Genomic DNA, 22884 nt, shown 5'->3' with positions numbered 1-22884 from the left:
GATGAATTTTAACAAGCTTTATTAATTTATCGCTGAATGTTTTTTAGCCTAGTTTTTTGAGCTGCGTCGATTTTTTTTAATTTAGATCTGTCTCTGTTTCTATCTCTATAATACGGCACGCAGGTCTATTCTTTCACATCTATTGCAGCAATCTATATTTTAAGATCAATAGAGCCCACCTAAAAGGTGTTGTATACGTATGTACTATTAAATAAGAGACTTGAACCACTCCACTTCACTTGAGCGACGTCACTTCATTTGTTTCTCTATTATGGTAGCTTTTAGGGGAGACTCAAGGGTCAGGTGAGCAGCCAGTATCCGGCAATTCGTTGGCTTTGTTTTTGGTGCCTGATTTTTGTGATCGAGAGGGGTCCGATTATTACGTGCGAACGCTTGTTACCAGAGTTCTTTTTCATAAGATACCTGCTACTGTTTTCAAGTGGTACATGGTTATCTTCTAGGTGTACTTATGCCCAAAAGGATGCGGACGAATAACATGGACTCGAAGTCTTGAGATTAGTTTTTCAAGTTAAGTCTGCTCAAATACTCTCTCGGGACACTTGTCCTTTATCAGTTGCTCTCAAACTAAGTTTTCGCAATTTTGTGGGTATTGTATACGCAAATTTTCAACGCATCATTTTTTTGCCATTCCAACGTGACAAAATTTATTAAATAAAATTTATACCAATGGTTATTATAGCTGTAAGCTGAGCGGAGCTATATTGCGGTGTTCGTGGCTTTTTTACCATCCAAGGAGTTAGATTGCATTGGTTTTCAGTTTTTTCTGATGACTTTTAGCTTTCGAAATGAAACAGAACGCTCGGCGGACAATAAATTACAATAAGAGCCCTGAGCTTGCTTTACTAGGCTCTAATATGCTTAATGTACTGAAGCTGCTGGTAACGTCTAAATTAAAGGTAAAAAGTAAAAAGTCACTTTTTGAGTTTTTGACCACAAAATTGTGCTGTTTTTGTTTTTGTCCGTTTTTGAGTTTATTTTAGAACGGTTCCTCAATTGACCTTGATTGAAGCTCATAGCCGTTTTGTGAAAGCTAGCAATGCTTTTCATACCGGTTTTCTGAAGTTTGATATTGTACTGCAAACTTAAAAGGTTGTAGGGATTTTTGCAATAGTTTTTGCTGTAGTGAATTAATTTTAGGGCTTGCCGGTGGATTGCTGGATATCTTTGTAGTGACAACGAAATAGTTTTAAAGTTAGTAATATCAGCAATTTTATCGGGGTTTCTTTGAATTTTGCCGTTTTTCAGGTTTTCGTCAATTTTTGTTGTCTGTTGTTGAGTTTTTACCTTTAGGAGCAAGTTTTTAAGATATTAATATTGGGATTTTTAGAGAGTTTTCATTAAGGTTTGCCATTTTTTCAAGTTTTTGTTAATTTTTTCTCATGTTTCGAGTTTTTAATCTTAAGGAGCCAATGAAACATTTTTGGAGCTTGAAGATGGGTTGATGGATATTTTTTCGGGACGATGAAATAGTCTTGAAGATTTTATCGGGCGTTTTATTGACTTTTCATTAAATTTCCGGAAGGCAAAAAATGATGCGTTGAAAATTTAAAGAAAGAGTTGAATTATTTGCCGTTTTTCAAAGTCTGCGATCTATTTGTACCAAGGAATCTTTTTGGGGCTTGAAGCTGTGTTAGTGCATAAATTTTTTAACAATAAACAAGCACAAAGAAGCACATTTCGTGGCTTTTGTTGAAACGATGAAATAGTCTTGAAGATTTTATCAGGCGTTTTATTGACTTTTCATTAAATTTCCTGACGTCAAAAAATGATGCGTTGAAAATTTAAAAAAAGGTCTGAATTGTTTTTGGTTTTTCGAAGTTTGCGATCTATTTGGACCAAGGATCTATTTTAGGGCTTGAAGATGTGTTATTGCATCCATTTTTAGCTACAACTAAATGTTTTTCAAGATGCTGATATCGGGAATTTTAGCGACTTGTTATTAATCTTTGGGCACAATGAAATTTTTAGAACTTTCAAAAAGGCTACTGGTTGAATTTTAGCGACAGCAAATGAGTTTTGAAGATTTTATTGTTATAATTGTTCGCGCTTTTCCATTAAATTTTTTTCGTTTTCAAACTTTTGTAAAATTTTTTGTGCTTGTTGAATTTTAGGGGCCAATGATGCTTTTTCTAAGCTTGCGTTTGTTTTATTGGGTAGACTTCTCTGGAATAAATTTGATTTTTTTACATTGATTTCATTAACTTCAGCAAAATTTTGTATTTTTTGTGCTTATTTAACCAATTAAGAACAAATTAGGCAAATATACAAAACTGTTCACAAGTTTTTGAATTTTTGTTTTTATTTTTTGCCTGCTTCTGCCTGTGTATGCTTTTTGTATATATATCAAGCAATTTTTGCCTTCGATTCCAAGTTTTACCCTTACTTCTTGACAATTTCATTGAAAACCATGGTAACAACTATCTTATTTTGGAAGTATATAATTTTGAAGGGCGTTATTTTATCTCTTCATTTTTGAAACTATGTTTGTCTTTTTGATTTTTATTGATCATTTAGTTAGATGCTCAAAACGTGAAGTGTTTACGCTTTCACTCAATTCTTTAGTTGGTTGAATTTCAGGACTTCATTTTACATTTGTTCCTACAGCAAAGCTGAAAAACTAAAATTTTCTGAATAATTTCTTCCTCTCACTAACAGCGTTTGAGCGCGTGACGTTATTTCTCAACCTCTTTGGCCAAAGTCTATTTTCCTCTTTAGGCAATGTTATGTGTAACAAAGGTCCTTGATAAAAAGACTTCTGAGGAATGAATTTTAACAAGCCTTATAAATTTATCACTGAGTTTTTACATAGCTTTTTGAGCGGCGTCTATAAATTTTTTTTGTTTCTCTCTCTCATATACGGCACTCAAATCTATTTCGCTGCTATTCTGGCAATTGGCCGATTATGTTTCCAATCTCTGCCTGCACTTTTTTTTCCTCGCGAGTGTTTTGCTTGAGGCCAAGTTGTAAAAATAGCAAATACAAATATTTTGGCTCTGTTTGCCTTTTATTCATTTTCCTTAATTTATTTTCACCCGAAGCGGGAGTTATCTCGTCTGATTTTTGGATTTTGGTTTAAGAAAATAAAGCAATAAACTTACGAAGCACATTACAGGGTGGTGCCAATTTTTAACTTCACTAGCCTCAAAAATGCACATATCCGGTTTTTCTACGAAGGCATTGGATCATTTAAGTGTAATTCTGAAGTAGTGGAGCACTATGTTGTGCTTTTTTTCCTCTGAAATTTAAATTTTATTTTTAATTGCAAAATTTTGTTGGAAAAGTAGGTCAAGATAAAACCAAGAGCTGTTGATTTCATTGAAGTCCAGTGATAGGTTCTTATTGGTCAAAATATTACTTTTCTTTCACAAAGACGGAAATGCAGCAAGTTCTTAAGAGTAAGTTGGGTTCACTAATGAATTTAATATCTGGAAATGTATCATCATTGTGTACCTTCGGTTATCAGATATCCATTTAAGAAGAACTGACAATTGATGTTTCTAGACTTTAATCTTTGACACTAAATTGTGATGTGAAAAGAAACATTGTTAATTTCTTTGAGTATGAACTATAAAATACAGAACATAGTTTAAAATGTAGTGTTAAGAATTATAAATGAACAAACATTATTATAATGAATTATAAATGGCAAATTAAGAGCGATAAAATTAACTTAGGATGAGAAAATCCCGCGTCCACCCTCCTTCACATTGCGAGATTTGTACCCCCATCGCTTGACCCCCCCCCCCCTTAACGCTAGTTTGCGCCAGCGTGCAACTACCGAAGCCAACCGCTCGCCGATCGTTTCAGAGCAATTCGCTTGATTTTAGTCGGTTATATTTAGGTGAACGACTTCGAAATGTTCTCCGCTAATCGACCTGTTACACGTCAAACCCTGTCTGCCTCCAACTTGGTGAGTGACTTCGTGAGATCAGCCAATTAACTTGAAGTCTGAAAAAATATATTGCCTTTAAACATTGCTTTGCTTTGTTATTGAGTTAGCCTTGTATTTTTATAGGGTGTTGACAACTTGGATTCGTTGCCAAGAACTAGAGGTGTCTTGGGCTCTTTTGGCAGCAGTGTAGCTGGAATTGGGCTCCCCACTGCCTCGTCAACAATGCGTCTGCGTAACAGAATAATTGCTTCTCAGAATTTTGCTGACTCTGTGCCCAATGATTCAATCTACACATATCCCGGTAAGCTTTGTCAACTAGCTATTCATATAAGGTATAGCTGTTTCTGAAGCCAAACTGGTTTTCTCTTTGATTTCACAGTCACTGTTGTGGGCATCCATTAATTCCGCCACTGGGACTCTATGCTAACCGGACTTTTTCGCCGATTTCGGATGATCGATGTTTTTTGGATTGAAAAAAAATGTATGGCAGAAATCTCGGCAACAGAAGCTATAGTTGAAGAGACTTTTTTTCGATCAAGGGAGAGAATTAAATCTTAAATTACTCAAAGTTCTCTTTTCTATAGTTGTTTTTACTCTCCAAATACTCTATACTAAAATGCGTGACATCGATCTAAGTTATTTCATTAAAAAAGATATCGATTAAAATAGATCTTAACTTGTCAGGTATTAGTATAATAAAAAAAATTGCGCAAAGCCTTGCGGCAATACTTTATTTCTGTATCTGATTATATCAAGGGGACCGCAATAAGAACGACGCTCCGTTCCATACCAATCAGAGCCAATAATTTCCTAATTGATCTCAGCTGATGTTTGTAGCCATTGTTTCTGTACTGTTGATCTGACTGCAATTTTTTTGTCCGACTGATTTGAATGATCTTTTTAGAAAAAAGGAATAAACTAGTGAAGCTCGAGGGCGTTAAGTTGCTTTGCAGTTCACTGCACTTGACGCTTCAAGCATTCTAGTTAATGCATTAAAGTTTGTGGAATTTTTGTGACTTCTGTGGAATTTTTCTCCTGGGAACCAAAATCAAATAATCATAATAATAGCCGCCGTTAGCCTCTCCTTATTTAGGCGCTCTCTCCCTTTTTTTAACTCTAAAAGAATTTGATTTGTTTTGGCGCGCTGTCTTTTTACGCCTCGAAGAAGAGTATTGGTGAAGTTTCTTTTTTAAAATCAATTTCATTGGAGTAAATTTTGAAGCAGGAAATAAAAATTGGGGAAAGACTTGGTTGCCGAACAAATGGGAATAGTGGAGGCAAGGTGTTTTTGTTTTGTTCATTCCGCTGTTTTCGAGCGAATGATAGAGGTTTAATTTTAGGCCTGTTTTGATAGTGATTTGAAGTTTCTAGTTATTAATTTCAGTTTTATGCTAATTTACAGGTGTTTCATCTATTTCGCTGTTTTTTTACAAATTTTAGCAATTTTTCGATTGCTAGATACCTAGTGATTACAAATTTGTTTCTATAAAACTTTTGTTTGTTGAAAAGACCCAAAAATTAATTGAATTATTAAATGTTTTATCTTTATCTTTTGCGGTTTTTCGTTTTCTAATCTCAGACAAATTTCTAAGCCTAATATGACTCGCCTATCGTTTTGCGAGCATTTAAATTTGTTCACACAGCAAAGCTGAAAAGGCCAAATTTTCTGAATTACTTGTTCCTCTGTGTTAGGTCCTTTGCTCGATTAGATTTTGACCATTAGTGACTTACCTCACTCAAGAAAATCACTTGCACTTCACAATTCTTTCTTAAATTGAATTACTTTCAGGTCAAAGAAACTCAAAGGTTTGATTAAGGTCCCTAATTGAAAGTTCTCTGCTGAAAGAATTTGATCATATTAATTTGTCGCTGAAATTATACAAATTTTTTAGATGCTTCGATAAATTTGTCGTCTCATTTCTGTATGCGATCTATATTCCGCGGCCTGAGTTTTTTTTTGCAGTTTTTCCAGCAATCTGTGTTCTATGTTCTCAGTTGTAAATGTTTCGAGCAAGTATTGTAAATGTGTATGTCTTCTCTTGCAATTTTTTTAGCGTTTGTTCTTGAACATTCTTTCGATTTTCATTTTTCGAGTGAATTTCACCTTTGAATTTTGGTCTCTGCGTGTCCTTATTGCTTTAAGCAGAAATTAAGTCTGTCGAGAGGCCCTGACATCCAAGGATTTCGGTGGTTTCGGACCCCTCCTTGGTTGGAATTTTTTTGCACACATTGAAAAATCATCTAGGCTACAGCCCCCTCTGAATTAAATTGCCCCGCCTTTCGTTCGAGAGCCATTTGGCCGAAGTTAATCGGTTCATGTATAGGATCTGTTCATACATTTTCTTTATCCTTGAGGTCAAATTTAAGTGATTATTTTGATAACGCCGAAACAGGAAAAGGAGCGAGTGGTTTTGCGATAAGTTTTTTTTTAGTTAATAGCCGGGAAGCGATAGTGGCTATTATTGGGGTCATCGTTGTGTTTTTTAATTCGTTGTCTCTAGCGATGATTCATGCGACCTGAGTTCTTGGAATTGACTTTTCCTATTTCAGTGATTTCTACTGCTTTGCAGTTAAAATTTGTGTGCGTGACGTCATTTGTTCAGCTCTTTGGTCAATTGCGCGACTTACCTCACTCAAAAAATTGACTTTTGAACTCGCTTAATGAACTTCAAATTTTATGAACTTTTACTAGTTAAAGGCAATAGTGCGCATCTAAGTAGTGCCAAGCGTATGTGCCCTAATTCTTCAGTATTAGTCTTGAGTTCTTGATTTCGTATATCAATTTTGAAAAAGCTCCATTAGGGCTTTTTCCCTATAGAGCAGGGCGTATGTGTCTCATAAAAATTACAGTCCGAATCTAGCCCAAAAAGTTTGGTTGTTTGTTAAAGGACTGATGGTCAATCTGTATCTTATTTCTTAAGTTGTTTCGATTCATGGAAGGCCACAAGCGGCTATTTTCCGGCTATGTTTATAATATACGTTGTAAAAAGTGTTTGAACAAAAATTGCTTTATTGATTGTGATTTGTTCATTCACGTATGACAATTGACTTTTTTTTACTGTTTCAGTGCCTCAACGCGATCGCTAGGGCTATTATTGGTCTTCTCTTTGGTTTTTTTTATTTCGTCTTCAAGATTTTTGTTGCGGCCATATCAAGTCGCAATCACTTCAAATCTGCTTTTTCATTCTTTCATGCAATTTCATTTGAATTGCATGCTTGACGTCATTTTTCACTCTTATTGGAGCGAGTTCTCTTGGTCACTCGCGTGAATAAGGTTTTTGTCACACGTGACTTACCTCACTCTCAAAAATGACCTCCTCACTGTGCAATTGACGTTTCTTCACTTTAATTCAGAGAGATAAGGTCAAGTCAGTGTGTAAATCTAATTGTTGCTCTTTTTAGCTTCAAAGCTGTAACCTGAGTGGAGCTATATTGCGGTGCTCTTGGTTTTTTTGTTTTGTCGTCTGACGCTCTTTTTCGTTCAGACATTGAAGCTGAAGTCTGAATTTACAAAATTTTCTGAATGACTTCTTCCTTTCACTAACGGCATTTTTGCGCGTGACGTCATTTCTCCTTCTCACTAGCTAAAGTGTTTTGCGTAGTTAGATTTTGATCATAAGTAACTTCACTCATTAAAATTACTTTTTGCACTTTAAAACTAAGTTTGTTTTATTAGTTTAAGATCAAAGAACTCATATGTGTAATAAAGGCCCTAATGGAAAGGCTTCTGCGCAATGAATTTCAAGAAGCTTTATTAATTTATCGCTGTTTTTTAAAGATTTTTCAGCGGCGTGGATAAATTTTTCAACTTATATCTCTATTTGTTTCTATCTCTATTATTCGGAACGCAATTCTATGCTTTCGCAGCTATTCCGGAAATCTGCCGCCTATGTTTGTTATAATAAGAGCAGCTATTAGAAGCAGCAATAATTTACACATATTCTTAATCAAAATATAACATCTCAACATTTAAAAATTTCTTTTTTTGTCTGTTTCTCCTATCTATTTGTGACTGCAAATCTAGGAAGCTGTTGCGGCTTCTTGCTGGCAATCTACCAGCTGTTTTCTTTTTCAAGTTTTTAATCGTGTTCTAATGTGCATATTTTTCCAAATCATTTCCTGGTCAATTCTAGATCTAGTTTTTGTCTAGCCAAAGGCAATTTTTTAATTTGTTGTGAGGATTTTTTGAGGATTTGTCGTGCTAATGTTTTAAAATTCGTTTTACCTTTCCATCACATTTTTTGTGTTACATACGTCACCACCTTCACGTTTAGTTTCTGAGTTTCTTCGCTCACTATTTTTACTTGTGGAATTTAAATCCATTCACTCTAAGTTTTGCGATATATTGACCCTGGTTAAGGTCAAAGGAGCAAAATCAAAAGAAACGGTATAAACCGTTGCAGTCTGATCATTGAATCATTGCATTACGTTATCAGAGCTCCTTAGAGCGATTGCTGGCCGGCATTAGTTTTACGCTTTTAAGCCTTCTGTTTGGAAGCCGAATTAAGATAAGAAGCCAATTGGAAACAAATTCTGTGAATTTTATCTGCTTTTTTCTTTCTGTTTCAATCCCGATGTGTGTCAATGGGGATGAACTGCTGCTAATTTGCGGAAATTTGAGGGCTATGTTGACAACTGTTTAAGTTTAACTGGTCCCGCGTCTAAATGTATTTCTCTTGGTAAAAATAACCATGATTGGAGAGAGAATTGGGAGCTTTCATACTTGACAAACATGTGACGGCAATAAAGCTGCAAACAGGGGTTCTGAATAGAAGACAAATGATTTGAAGCATAGTGTTTAGAAAATATGAATGTCAATTGAAACGTGTTGACAATTTTGATAAGGCTGAAATTGTGCTTGAAGAAATTTGAGTTTTTTAAGAACTACTTTGATAGTTTACGCGCTTCAGTCACTTAATCTAAGCAATTTGGTATCTACTGCGCTCTAATAACTGCTCTTGACAGAATTTGTAGCCATTATTTTGGCCACGTTGATCTTAAGCAAGTTTTCTACAGCCGATTTTTACTTGAACGTTTTTTTTGTCGGCCAGAAAATTTCATGTGTTGACGAAACGAGATACTGCCAAAGCCCGGGGTAATTTAATTGCTGAGCCGTTCTTTTAGAGCCGTACTTGGCTTCTGTTTTGCGATTACTGAAAGCTGCTGAGAATACATTTTCATGGCGTTATGAACAATCCTTTGGAGTTTTGGCGTGCGTATATATTTTTTAAAATTTACTAATCTGTTTGCGAGAGTGATCATTTTAGTCATGCTTAATTTGTTAAGGGTGCGAAGATGAGATTAAATTTCTATAAAAACAATTTTGAGTTGCGAATTACGAGCGTTTTTTGTTCTCGTTTGATACTTTGACTTCTATTGTCGAGTTTTTGTGTTGGATTTTTAAATAAATTTTTCTGAGATACCATTCCTAGGAAATTCAAGGACTAATTTTCGAATTGTTCCAATGAACATTTTTGAAATTTAATTCGGGACTTGTCAACTCTCACGCTGTCTCTTAACTTCGGCAGTCAAAAAGTTACTTTCTGCCGCCAAGTTTGCCCGTTTTACTTCTCAAGACTAATTTTTCTGCTCAATTAAAATTTAAAGAGCAGTTGACTATTTTAATTATGTAATCTATGTTTGCAGAGATCTGTGATATGATTCCGTCGGAGAGTGTAGTGGATCATGCAACTCAAGACAAGCAGTCTCACCCGCAGCAGAGTGCTATTAACAGAATGAGTGATTTGCAGAGACAGGACAACGTGCACCCCAAGAGCCTTCTCCATGTATCCTCTTATCCTGTCGACACCATCAGCACCACTTCTAGTGTCAGGTTAGCAATAGTGTGTCACTTGTTAGCTCAATCGTCACTGCGATTATCGATTTCGAGAGTAGATGCATAACATTTGAGTTAACGTGAAATAAATGTCAGTCTTATTATATTGTTTCATTTTTTGGGTGGGGGGGGGGGGGGGGGGTGGCGTTTCTTCTATTGTCGGCAAAATTGAACTATCAACGTGTGTATTTTCCTGTATTAAATAACTGCCAGATTTGAAAGAGCTATTTTAGTAACATCTCAGCGTTATCACAGCTGAAATTTTAACAAATAATTTGCGAAATAAGCGTTGACTTTGATATCCAAAGAGTGCAGTTGGCCAAAGAGAGAAAGAAATAGAGCCACTTTCGGCTGAGCTGCTCTAGCATAAGCTGTTCGGGTTTGCAAACCGAATATTTTATGTAATTGTAGATCCAATCCCTTATGTCATAAGCTCAATGATAGATAATCAAAATAAAGATAATTATTGATGTTTCATAGAATACTAGCTTAAGTATGGCTTCTACTCTTGGGTGACAGTAGCTTTAAATTCTACTAAGCTACTAAAATTTAGTATCGTCATAGCTACAAAAGGAGACATTTTGAAACAGTAAAGAACAGTGTATCCATTATTGTTTGTAAATGAACGCATATAGAAGTAGTCGTAGATTTGACTTGAGTACTTCAGTAAAGGGGTGTTAGAACCCACATATTAAGTTTACAAATGAGTCATATCTGCTGGTTTTGCTGTAGGGTGACAGTTTTTGCATAGACATAATGTTGTCCAATCGCACGTGTTTTTTTTCGACATATCTCAGAAAAAAGTAGCGCCAGAAGCCTGGATATAAAATATTTGAATCTTTGCTAATGATATTGAATAATTGGGAGCTGCGTGATCAAAAGTTTTTGTCACTTATGCTAAGACGAGTTATAAGTATTTTTATCTCGCTACGTTTTCCTTGTCTCGATTGTTTTTCCTTACGATTGTTTTCATATAAACTTATATGATGAGTGATGTTAATATCGTATCTACCGTCAATTAGGTCATAAAGGAGTAAAATGGATTGTAGCTCAAAGTATAAAGAAAGTTGTTGTATTTTTAGCTTAATTAAGAGTTCTTTATATTTTTCGTTTGTACCAATGAGCCAACTAATCGCGCTTTTTGGAGTTTTTCTAGCGCAAGTAGATCTGTTTTGCTTGCATACCAAACTTGACATCCGTACGCTACTACAGCGACAACGTATCCTACGTATGCGTTTAATTTCAATTTCACTGTTGTCTCGTAGTGGATGTTCCTTTTCCAGGAACCAAAGGGACTTTTGGGCTTTTGATTGTTTTCGTATTGCATTTTTATGCCATTTGAGGTTTTCGCAAACAATAATTCCAAGAACTATCTCTGAGGTTGCATTTGTGATTTGTTTATCATTTAGGCAAGGTTGTGCGCTCTTCTTAAAGCTGATTATTTGACATTTAATATCATGGGCGTCTAAATCTACGTGTAATTGTTTTGAAAGGATTTTTTTCAGGCATTTGTAATCATCTCCGTAACCAAAACTAGACTGTGGTTAGTCTTGCTTGGTAGATCGTTGATATAAACGAGAAAAAGTACGGGACTTAAGATAGACCTCTGGGGTACACCACTGGTTACATATATGAATGCTTTTCCTCTTATCCCCATTTCTGCAAGTTTTTCGATTACCCGATAGTGTGGTACTGGGTCAAATGCTGTTTGGAAATCGAGGTAGAAAAGCTCATCGATTCCAGATATGTCATTATGCTGTTCAGGAAGCGTAACATTTGAACAATGGTTGATCCTTGGTCTAAATCCGAATTATAAATCATGAAACAGATGATTCACAGCTTTATAAATAGTTTTGAATATTAGTTTCTCTAATACTTTCGAGAGACAGCATAGTAAATTTATTGGTCTGTATTTCAAGGTTGATGTTTTTCCGCCAGCTTAATAGATTGGTGTAATCTCGCTGGTTTTTGAGATATTTGTAATTAAGTAAGGTATATATAAATATATAAGGTAATAAATTGCAGGTGTAGCAATTTGTGTAGCAATAGTGTCCGTGCGAGGTGTTAAAGAAAAGTTGTCTATTCCGTGTGGTCCTTTTGCTTTGTTGATATCTAATTTTTCCATTATGTTAATGATTTCGGTTTTGGAAAATTGATACTTGTACAAATTTCTGTTGGCAAAGGTTGTGTGGGCGAGAGCTTGTTCGGACTTTGGATTAAATAGACTTTGAAAGAGTTGATTGAAAAATTCTGCTTTATGTTGTTTGTTGTATAAATGGCCTAATTTTATTTCAATGATTGAGTTAATCCAAAATTGAAGTTAATTCACCAAAAACACATCGAGTTGTTTGATGTTGCCTAACACATACTCCACCTGAGGAGCAAAAAATGAGTTGAATTCAAATTCAGATCTTCAATCAATATGGCATCATCTTCGAGCTCTTCTTCTCTTTCGAGTGGAGTGTCTTCTCATTCTGCTGGCTCATATGCTCCGTCTTCTGTAGCTCCACTGACAATAAATCTACCGGGTTACGTCCCTTCCAGGGAGCTTCGAAGTCTCGGATTGGCCAGTCAGCAACCCAAGTCATCTCCTGCTTTGTCTGGTTTGAATTCAAGCGACGAAAACAAGCGACAGTCACTGTGGATAGCTCATGGACTGGATGCGACAAAGAAGCAACCTGAGGAAGATAGACTGAATGAAATTGAGAGACGCAATTCAATGTATCCCAAACATTTGCAGTCCTGTTATCCCATGGAAAACTTAAACGATAAGGTACGTCATAATAAATCAGTTCTACGAAAGATAATTGTTGTAACTGAAGGTTTCTGCTTTTAATCAAAGGTTAAGGTTTTCTCCAATGTTGTTTTATAGTCGGTTCTTGATTTTGATCAAACTACGTTCTCAGCCACTTCTGTCTTTTAGGTGCCTTATGAACGGCACCTAGAAAGCAAGTATTGTGACCTCAAGCAATTGGCTTAATCAATGTACCGTCGAATTTATTCATGCATCTGTATAGCAGTTGTTTTTTTCTAGCCGTCTACTCGATCGTCGCTTTTGGGAGGCCGGAAGCGACCAGTGCCTGCCAGTTCTAGTGTGGATTCATCAGACGAAGCTCAATCGAACTCAGAATCGGGCGTGGGATCGGCAACGTCCCTCATGTCCGGACTCTCCAGTTCATCGGCTGCTCGGGCCGCGAAGCAGGTAAAGCACGAGCTGCTCCCCAGTAGGAAGAAAGGCAGTGTTGCCTCTTCTTCCTCGTCCTCTCGGGGTGGTCTGAGTCGCTTGGTCAATACCCCTCGGCGATCCCCGGATCCCAGATTGACTGCATCGCCCATCTTGTCTTGTATTGGTCCGTCTTCATCCAAAAAAATCAAAAAGGTGCTTTTAACTTTCATTGCTGCTATTTTAGGGTTTTACCTGTTTTTATGAAGAGCATTTGAAAGATGATATTAGCTGTTTTTAACTTCATAGATCACCTGTTGTAATGATTTTTAAATAGTTAGGTGGGAAATTGTATTCTCAAAGTAGTCAAACACGACTGAACCTGGTTTTGATCTGTATACTTTTGTGGGATAGCTACAGACTAGAGATGTTGTTTATAGGGCAGTACACCTTTGACGATGCCTAGCCCTCAGAAGCTAGTACAACGTGTGACCAAAGGAAGAAGATCGAAGGTCGGACCCATGGTAAGTAATCTCATACTCTTCCAAACACGCTGAGCTCCCAACGACTCCAAATCCGCTCGTATGCATTCTGGAAACTTTCTTGAAAAAGCAATATATGTTCGGTTATGTTAGGGGAATCTTATTTGCTGATATAAAAGTTTTTGAGATTAATTTTCCTTTGATTCTTTTTCTGTTTCAATCACGATGTGCATCAAGCGCGTCAACGGAGACTACTTTCTGGCGATTTGCCGGCTATGTTTTGAATTGTAGGTCAGGACCTGTCGTGCTATATTTTTAATAGCCGCGAAGTGATAGCTGAGGCTGTTATTGCCCTTCTCTTGGTTTTTTACAATTATAAAAGAGTTTGAATTGTATTGGGAGCGCTGTCTTTTTGTTTTTAATAGCCGCCCTCATCTTCTCGGCCGGCTATTATAGCGCTCCTATTTTTTTTCACTTCGTCGAACTTTTTTCGCTTTACCATTTTGCCGCTTTTTCGACATTTTGCGTGAAATCTTTTTGACTTCTCTAGGCTAGTTTCACTCTTCTGTCATTCTGCTAAAAGTGATTTTGAACATCAGTTGCTCAGCAAAGCAATTCAAAATGAACAGAGTCAGTATAAAAAATTGAAGTCAGAAGTAGAAACGGGATAAACCCAAAGCCCAATTTTAGATGCCCGCTATTTGAGCGTCGTTCCTATAAGTCTTAGTTACCATCTCTTATGCTTATTAATAGCTGCCCTCATCTTCTCAGCCGGCTATTATAGCGCTCCTATTTTTTTTTACTTCGTCGAATAAAAAAATGTTTCGCTTTACCTCATTTTGCCGCCTTTTCAACATTTTGCGTGAAATCTTTTTGACTTCTCTAGGCTAGTTTCTCTCTTCTCTCATTCTGCTAAAAGTGATTTTGAACATCAGTTGCTCAGCAAAGCAATTCAAAATGAACAGAGTTAGTATAAAAATTGAAGTCAGAAATAGAAACAGGATAAACCCATAAAGCCCAATTTTAGATGCCCGCTATTTGAACTTCGGTCCTATAAGTATTAGTTACCTCTCTCTAATGCTTATTGTTATTGATAGTAGCCCCTGTAGCCTCTCTCTAAAAAACAGAAGTATGTTCAACTACGAAATGCCATCAAAATAAATTGGACTTAGAAAAATGTTTTTGTACAAAAATCTTTTTTTTCAATATCTTCTGTTATTTCAATCCCAATCATGCTTATTGGAATCAACGGCGGCTATTTTCCGGCAATCTGCCGGGTATGTTTGGTATTGATAGTAGCCCCTGTAGCCTCTCTCTAAGAAACAGAAGTACATTCAACTACGAAATGCCATCAAAATAAATCGGACTTAAAAAATGTTTTTGTACAAAAATCTTTTTTTTCGATATCTTCTATTCTTTCAATCCCAATCATTCTTATTGGAATCAACGGCGGCTATTTTCCGGCAATCTGCCGGGTATGTTTCATTTTTAAGATCTGTTCACACAGTTGTAGTGATTTTGGTCACGCTGAAATAAGAAGTTGAGCGAATGGTTTTGCGGCGTGGAATTTTTTCGCTCTAATTTTAAAGTTGAGTGAGAGAACGGTGATTGAACAAAAATTCTCGCTAGTGGTTTTTTTGTTCACATGCGGCAATTTCACTTTGATTTTTGCTGTTTTTTCTTCTTTTGGATCGGATTTTTTCCTAAATGGTTTTCCCAGTCCATTCATAGTTCATTTTAGGCCTAGGTTTTTGTTTGAACCAAATTTCCATTTCTCGCTAATGGTTTTTTCACATGCGGCATTTTGACACTCATTTCCAGCTTTTTAAATTTTTTGGTCTGATTTTTTTTCGGAGATAGTTTTCCCAATTCACTCATAGTCCGTTCTAGGTCTATTTTAGTCAATCAAAATTCATTGAATTGTACGTCCTGCTATGTTTTTTTTTATTTCGTCGTCAAGATTTTTGTCACGACCATATGACGTCATAATCACTTCAAATCTGCTTTTTGTTCTTTCGTTCGTGCAATTTCAACTGAAATGCGTGCATGACGTCATTTTTCACTCTCAGTGGAGCTAGTGTTTTTCAATGAAAGAGAAGGTCAGGTGAGTGTATATCCGTTCAATTGAAGGTTATTTCGAGAGCAACTAATAGAAACAGCAATATGTTATGCAGATTCGTAATCAAAATGTATTATCTCAGCCCTTAATGAAAAGGATAAGCTTCTTTTGGTCGGTCTTTTTTACTTTCTTTTTGCGACTGCAGATCTACAAAGCTATTGCGGCATGTTCTGGCAATCTGCCAGCTAGCAAAAATGACTTCCTCACTCTGAAATTGATTTTTTTTTACTTTAATTCAAGAAGATAAGGTCAAGTGAGTGTAATTCCTCTAATTGAAGGTTATTTTGAGAGCAGCTACTAGAAGCAGCAAAAAATTATACAGATTTGTAATCAAAATTTAACATCTCAGCCCTTAATGAAAAGAGTAAGTTCCTTTATGGTCTATCTTGTTTACATTCTTTTTGAGACTGCAGATCTACGAAGCTATTGCGGCTATTTTCTGGAAATCTGCCAGCCATGTTTTGTTAATTCACATTAACTGTTGATTACGTTTTTTGTCTTCATATATGACTCCTGAGTTACCTCACTCAATATTCTACTTTTGTCCTTTTCCAACTAATTGGATTAAAAAGATAGTTTTAATTCTGTTCTGTATTCTAATAATTTGTATTCTATTCTATTATCAATGGTTTGTTATGTGGTTGTTTCTTGTTGTTTAGTTGTTATTGAGTCGCGAGTTGTTAAATTGTTATCAGATGGTTTATAAGTTTTTTTTCAGTTTTTCTTTTGGTAATTGTCCTGTCATTGCTTCGAAATAATTATTATCAACTACTAGGTTCATTATGTCAATTAGGGTGGTCAATCTTAAGTTTCGATTTCCGTATTTTTAATAGCCGCCCTCATCTTCTCAGCCGGCTATTATAGCGCTTCTATTTTTTTTTTTACTTCGTCGAATAAAAAAATGTTTCGCTTTACCTCATTTTGCCGCTTTTTCAACATTTTGCGTGAAATCTTTTTGATTTCTCTAGGCTAGTTTCTCTCTTCTCTCATTCTGCTAAAAGTGATTTTGAACATCAGTTGCTCAGCAAAGCAATTCAAAATGAACAGAGTCAGTATAAAAAATTGAAGTCAGAAGTAGAAACGGGATAAACCCATAAAGCCCAATTTTAGATGCCCGCTATTTGAATGTCGTTCCTATAAGTCTTAGTTACCATCTCTAGTGCTTATTGGTATTGATAGTAGCCCCTGTAGCCTCTCTAAGAAACAGAAGTACGTTATGTTCAACTACGAAATGCCATCAAAATAAATCGGATTTAAAAAATGTTTTTGTACAAAAATCTTTTTTCAATATCTTCTATTCTTTCAATCCCAATCATGCTTATTGGAATCAACGGCGGCTATTTTCCGGCAATCTCCCGGGTATGTTTACGTTGTCGAACAAGATTTGTTCGCTTTACCTTAGTTGACACCTGCAACATTTTTTGTGGAAGAATTTTGACTTCTCTAGGCTTATTAATTGCTCTTGATCGAAGTTCATAGCAATTATTAATTGCTCTGGAACGAAGTTCATAGCAATTATTGTAAACATGTGTCTCTTTTATGCAAATTTTTCGCTCGACATTTTTGCGCTTTTCTTCTAGAACATTCTTTGACTTCTCAAGTGACTTTTTCACGCGTTCGTGCTTCATTTTTGAGTGATCTCTATTGCTCCGAAGTAAAGCGTGTTGCTAATATAAAATGGGTTGCAGAATAGAAGAGTTAAGTGACTTGTAGCGCAGTGGTTAGTGCATGTGGCTGTGGAGCGGGACGTGTGTTTCTAATCCCGGCGGGGAAAGGTTTTTGCACCCATAAAGAAAAAATGATCTGAATTAAATTGCCTTGCCTGTCGTTCAAGAGCTATTCTTCCAACATTTGTCGGTTTACGTTTGTATACGTGTTGGTCTTTTGCACATTTTTTGCTTGACCGTTTTTGCGCATTTCTTTTAGGAAATTCTTTGTCTTCTCAAGTTCGTTCTTCATTTTTGAGTTATCTGTTTTTCTCACTCTGACGTAAAGCTTGTTGTTAAAATAAAAACGATTGCAGCATAGCAACAAGCAAGGGACACATAGCCAAGCGAGCAGTGCTTCTGGTGAGAGATCGGTAGTTCCATGGTTCGAATCGCGGCATGGTCAAATGTTTTTGCACCCATGAAAAAATTGATCTAAGCTGCAGCCCCTGAATTAGATTACCTCGCTTTAGATTACCTCGATTAGAAAACAAAAAATATTTTATTTGTAACGTCTGGAAATCGATAGAGATTTCTGTAAATGCTTCAATTTCTAGAAAAAACGGGGGTTTACCGAGAAAATCTGATAGAAATTTGCCAGTTTTTAAAGAGCAGAAATTTGGGTTGCTCGTGAAATTCATCTTGATGATTAATCTCTTGATTTCATGATGCAAAAACTTGCTTCAACGATGTAGGCATGATCTAGCTGAACAATTTTCACGTGAAACTCAACTTACTGCTCTTTACACAAAACTGGCATATTTCTATCTGTATTTTCTGGGTAATTAATTTCGCCGTTTTTTTCTTGAAATTGGAGGCTTTTTCAAAACAGTTTTTCAAAAACAGGCTGTTTACTATGTTGTTTTGCTATTTCGTTTACTTTTTGTTAATGGTTGTAGTTTTAGCTGAGGAGATTATAATAAGTAAATTAAATTGATGCTAAATTTTGGAGTACTTTATGAAATACTGTCAAACATTGAGGATTTAAAAGTTTTTCGCAGATAATCACAAGGAGATAAAACTCAATTATCAGTCCTTAATGAATATTCACTTCTAGCTCTGAATATTTTTAGGATACAGTTCCGGAAACAAAAGGTCCACAGCAATCTCAGGAGTCTGAGGACAACAATAAACCAGCGAGTGTCTTTATGGAGTTCCCAAACACACCAAAAGACAAAAGGAAACGACGCAAGTCAGGAGCTCATTAATGAATTAAATACTAAAAATTTGTTGAAATCCGCGTTTTAATAGTATAGTGAAGTGAAGTTAAATTTGAGCTGTGATACTTAAATTGTGATTACTAATATTGTGTTTGATCTATAAGACTTGTGTTTTGTCAAAGTTTTGCAATGTTTTTGATTGATTTGGGCAGTAGTTTTAAACTTGAATGTGTTTTAAGGTTTTTCACAATTTTGATTGAATTGTTTTACAGAAGATTTTAATTAACTTTTTTTTGGGAGTGTAATGTTTCTTTAAGTCCTGCTTACAAACATAGCTAAGCACTGGAGTCATTTTTCTGAGCTGTTGGGCTCTCACATATAATCTAAGGGCATTTTTAATTGCTCGTGAACGAATTTTTCAAGCAGTTATTGTAAACTATTTTTATGCAAAATTTTTTGCGTTACCGTTTTGTTCTGGAACATTGCTTCGATTTCACTTCTTGAATCCGATTACAGAAAACAGTAAAATCCCAGTAAGTTATTGCATGCTTAAAATTACACGCTGATAAAATATGAATCAGGTCAAGCGACATTAGTCTTTTTTTGGTGAAAAAAGATTTTGGGGTTTTTTTTTCTTTTCTGTAGAAATCCTAGACTAATTTTAAGCCCTGCTATTTTTGCGAATATATGAACTCATAGGCATTATTTCTTCTATTCTCTCCATATTTTTCAATAGTTTTTCTTTTTCGATAGTTATTGAATTTTTATTCCAGCATCCTATAAAATGTTAATTTTTAAAATCAATTTATTGTTGGTGAGCTTTCATTTTCCAAAACTTTTCGCGTGTTTGATGTTGATTTCTTCTGTTTGATATACATCAACTGTCTTTAACTTAAGTTAACCTTTTAATATTCTGCACAAAAAAGTTTACTTCCGACAAAAAACAAATTAACATCGAGAGGTGCATGTGTTCTACTTCCCTTTGCTATAAAATTTCCAGCAGTTTCACCGACTTTCGAAAAAGCATTTGAAAGTATTGCGATTCTTGTAGACGAAAGATGTCTTGGGCTGCCTCAAAACCTGTTTGCTGCAATCACCTTGCAAGGGTTGCAGGATCAGTATCTGTGGTAAACCTGAGAGGAAATGTGACGGTACCGTTGTCAATCATCCGACGAACTGCTTGTTACAACTGAACTGAGCATGATCTTAGGGCATCGCTTCCATACAACGCTTTGCAAGACCAATGTGAGAAACAACCAACATGTGTGTCTTCTGAAGACCCAATTGCGGATATCAATTTTCGTTTTTAATGACTGGATATGTCAGGACCGTCATCCAATGACTTCATTTTTGGTGTCAACACCTAATTCATGAACGAAAAAGAACTTTGAACTTGTAAAGTATTTTGCAGCCGATTACCTAAGGTGTGGTTTGAGAACCAGATAGCCAAACTAGCTGAAATGTCCATCAGCTAATCTCAGTTTTGAAGAGAATCAGTCATAACTTCAAGATACTCATTAAAAAAGTCAGGCATAGTAATTTCAATTCTCATTTATTTAAACTAAAAGTAACAGGAAAAAGGTGAGTCATAATATTTCAATGAAATTAATTTCCTTTCCATTTTTCAGAAAACTGAAGTCTTAACCATAGCTATTAACCAATCCTATTAGTCAACAAGGAGGACCGACATTGTGCGTTTGCACATAATGTTGCGATCAAGCTAAAGCAGCTTGAATCACACTAAAGCATATGGGAACTGTTCTTAATAAAACTAGCTAACTCTGCAAAAAAGCAAAACAAGCAAAGATCAAAAACGAATTGAACTTTTTAAAACCAAATGTTTTGATAAACTATAACAACCATGAACGTTCAACTACAAAACTACAGGTTATAATTACGTGCAACACTTAAGGATGGCTATGGGACCTCGCATCACCAAGTCATGAGACTACAAAATAAAAACAAATACAAGCCAAAAGCAAAAATTATGAAACAATTTATTAAAAAAAAAGTGCTTTGCTGTCTGTTAATTCCAACGATTTTAACTGTATATTTATATTGTTCATACTGACTTGCATCATTTGGACATCAAAAACTTCTTTTTAAAGCGACTGCGTGAAATAACAGCAGAAAAAAAAGAATTAAATGTCCAGCATAAAAACTTGATAGACAAAAGTTTTCACAAAATTTTAAAGAAAACATTTTCAAAGTCATAAACTCACTTAAAACAAAACAGCAACACAGAGAGACTAATGTTTGCATCACCATAAAGCGCAGGGGTTTTGTAATTAATGAGACAAGGTTACAGGTTGACGAAAACAAGAACATAACGGGCCAGCTTCAAAATAAACATATTTTTGAAAGCAAATAGTTCCAAAGTCATTTTCTCCAGTTGCTGAAATTATCACGCAAGAGCTTTCAATGATGCCTCCGAATCAAGAGACATCAATAGGGACGTGGTTTTGCTTCAGAAAAAATCATGCAACTACACAGGAACGACAAATACAAGCAAAAATTAAAAATAAATTTAACAAAGGCAATAAACCAGACAAATCCTTTCGATTCACGCGACCTCCAAACGCTGCATTTGTTCGATTAAGCCCGTTGCAACGCAAAAGGGCGCCTTCTATTAAGTGATAACGTGACGAGAAATCAAAAACTGAAGCTCAAGTATGGGCAAATATTCAAAAACCAAAAATTTCTAATAAATTTTAGTATCAAAGTAATAAAACAATCAATTAAAGCGTAAAACAGCTATACAGATTTCAGTCAACAGAAAAGTCATGCGATCTGTCTTTATTGATGCTAAACTATAGATTCACCGAAAAGAAATTAAAAGTTCACAAAATCTAATCTGAAGTTTGCTAAAAAATGATATTTTCAAAAATATTGGCGCCATTAGGTTTAAACTGAAGGTAATAACAAGAATCCCTTCTACCTTTATAGTAGACTAATTGGATTTTTGCTTTTTGAGAATAACCCATAAACTGCAAACAAAACAAATGAAGGCGTAATTCCAAGAAATTTTGAGCTCAAGAAATGCCTGAAAAACCTTGAGCTTTTCTATTAAAGCATGATGTTTGCTCGCTAGGAATTATTTGGAAGCTATTAGGATCTGCCATTAATTGAACCTTGATATGAAGTTACATTTGTCTGTGTTTCACGTAAGAACGAAAATAGCAAAAACATTTTAAAAGAAGACGGAGCTCCAATCTGAATCCTTTTTGATTGTAAGGATCGTCCATGAGACTAGAAATAGCCGTGCGTGCTCCGCTGCAGTTTTTCAAAACCAATTTTTGTTTGAAAGGTCCTATCGCAATTCATATGTTGGCAACCAAAAACATTGGTTTTCAAAAAAATTGTGGTTTTTTGGTTAATCATCGATTTAAATTAGCGTCCTAGTTTACAATTTTTTTTTCAACAGATTTAGGTCAGGGTTTTCGTTAAATTTTGACACGCTAAGCTGAAATAGGTAAAATATGATCGCACTGATTTTTCATAAAAAGAATAAATTTTCCAAAATTTAGCCAAAATTTAAGCGCACAAATTTTCATATTGACCTATAGGCATAAATGACTAAAAGATTTGGACAAAAAGATTTGGACATAAAAGAATTGGACAAAAACAACGGAAATCAGTCAAATGTTCCTAAAACATCAAACGTCGATAACTCCTTAAAAAAACTGCATTTGAAAAAAATAGAATATATTTCCTCCCCTCAATAAGGTGGCGAATAACTATATAGTGAGTTCAAAGTGATTTGAGGTTCTGCATGAGTGAAAACGTTGAACAAATGAAATCGCAAAATGAATTCAAAATGTGGTTATCCTATCAAAATTGCTTCTTTAGAATAACTTTGGTCATATCAGTGCTCAAAATTCTTCCTTTATGTTCTTGGGTTTTTGGTTTGTAAGGATACCACAAAGTTTTTTTCATGCCTTAAATATTTTGAGTAATAACTTGAAGCAACTTGAAGAAAATATTTGCCCTAAAAATTTTTGGAGTAGTTTTCGCTTCTGTGATTGACGAAATTTACACTATGCCATTTGACCCAATCTGCCATATTACCCAATGCCATTTTACCGAATTTCAACTTACTCAATGCTCTCTGATCTTTTCGCTCAATTATCCGATTTTCGGTTGTGTTAAGGTCATATCGGGTCCGGTGGGCCATTTAATTGTATAGTTGGCTAAACAGTCGTTCTGTTAATTTCAACAATAGGGTGATTTAAAGTTGACAGTAGTTAAAATAGCATTGGTTGAAATGGCAGGTTGGGCATAATGCCATTGGGTAAAATTGCATTGTGTTAAATTGAATTGAGTAATTTGTCCTCACAGCTTTGTTTTAATGCTTTTTAGTGTTTGGTTCCCCAAAAAGAAAAAGGAAAGAAACCCTTTCAACATTTTCAACGACTGCTTTTGGATAAATTGTTGTGATCGAGTTTCTGAATAAAAAAGTTACATATGACTAAGTCACTAACAGATAATATTTTTAAGCTAGATAA

The 22884-nt window shown here is 35.4% G+C and overlaps 1 protein-coding gene across 2 annotated transcripts in view; it reads left to right on the top strand.

Annotated features, from left to right (window-relative positions):
- LOC142342736 (uncharacterized) overlaps positions 1 to 18684 on the top strand; it is a 467082-nt gene extending 448398 nt beyond the window's left edge. The window contains exons 24-30 of one of the 2 annotated variants that reach the window (XM_075394258.1): positions 3863 to 3931; positions 4037 to 4214; positions 9560 to 9746; positions 12159 to 12522; positions 12784 to 12951; positions 13353 to 13436; positions 18293 to 18684. In XM_075394258.1, coding sequence (XP_075250373.1) covers positions 3863 to 3931; positions 4037 to 4214; positions 9560 to 9746; positions 12159 to 12522; positions 12784 to 12951; positions 13353 to 13436; positions 18293 to 18427 — 1185 coding nt within the window. In that variant the 3' untranslated portion in view covers positions 18428 to 18684. Of the gene's footprint in view, positions 1 to 3862; positions 3932 to 4036; positions 4215 to 9559; positions 9747 to 12158; positions 12523 to 12783; positions 13129 to 13352; positions 13437 to 18292 lie in introns of both variants that reach the window. The other variant, XM_075394257.1, reaches the window with a different exon arrangement.
- The last annotated feature ends 4200 nt before the right edge of the window (positions 18685 to 22884 follow it).

Source organism: Convolutriloba macropyga, chromosome 7 (genome assembly GCF_964194025.1).
Source record: "Convolutriloba macropyga chromosome 7, txConMacr16.3, whole genome shotgun sequence".
Classification (NCBI taxonomy): Eukaryota; Metazoa; Xenacoelomorpha; order Acoela; family Convolutidae; genus Convolutriloba; species Convolutriloba macropyga.
The sequence above is the reverse complement of the archived record's forward strand: the minus strand, read 5'-3'. Positions and strand labels throughout refer to the sequence as shown.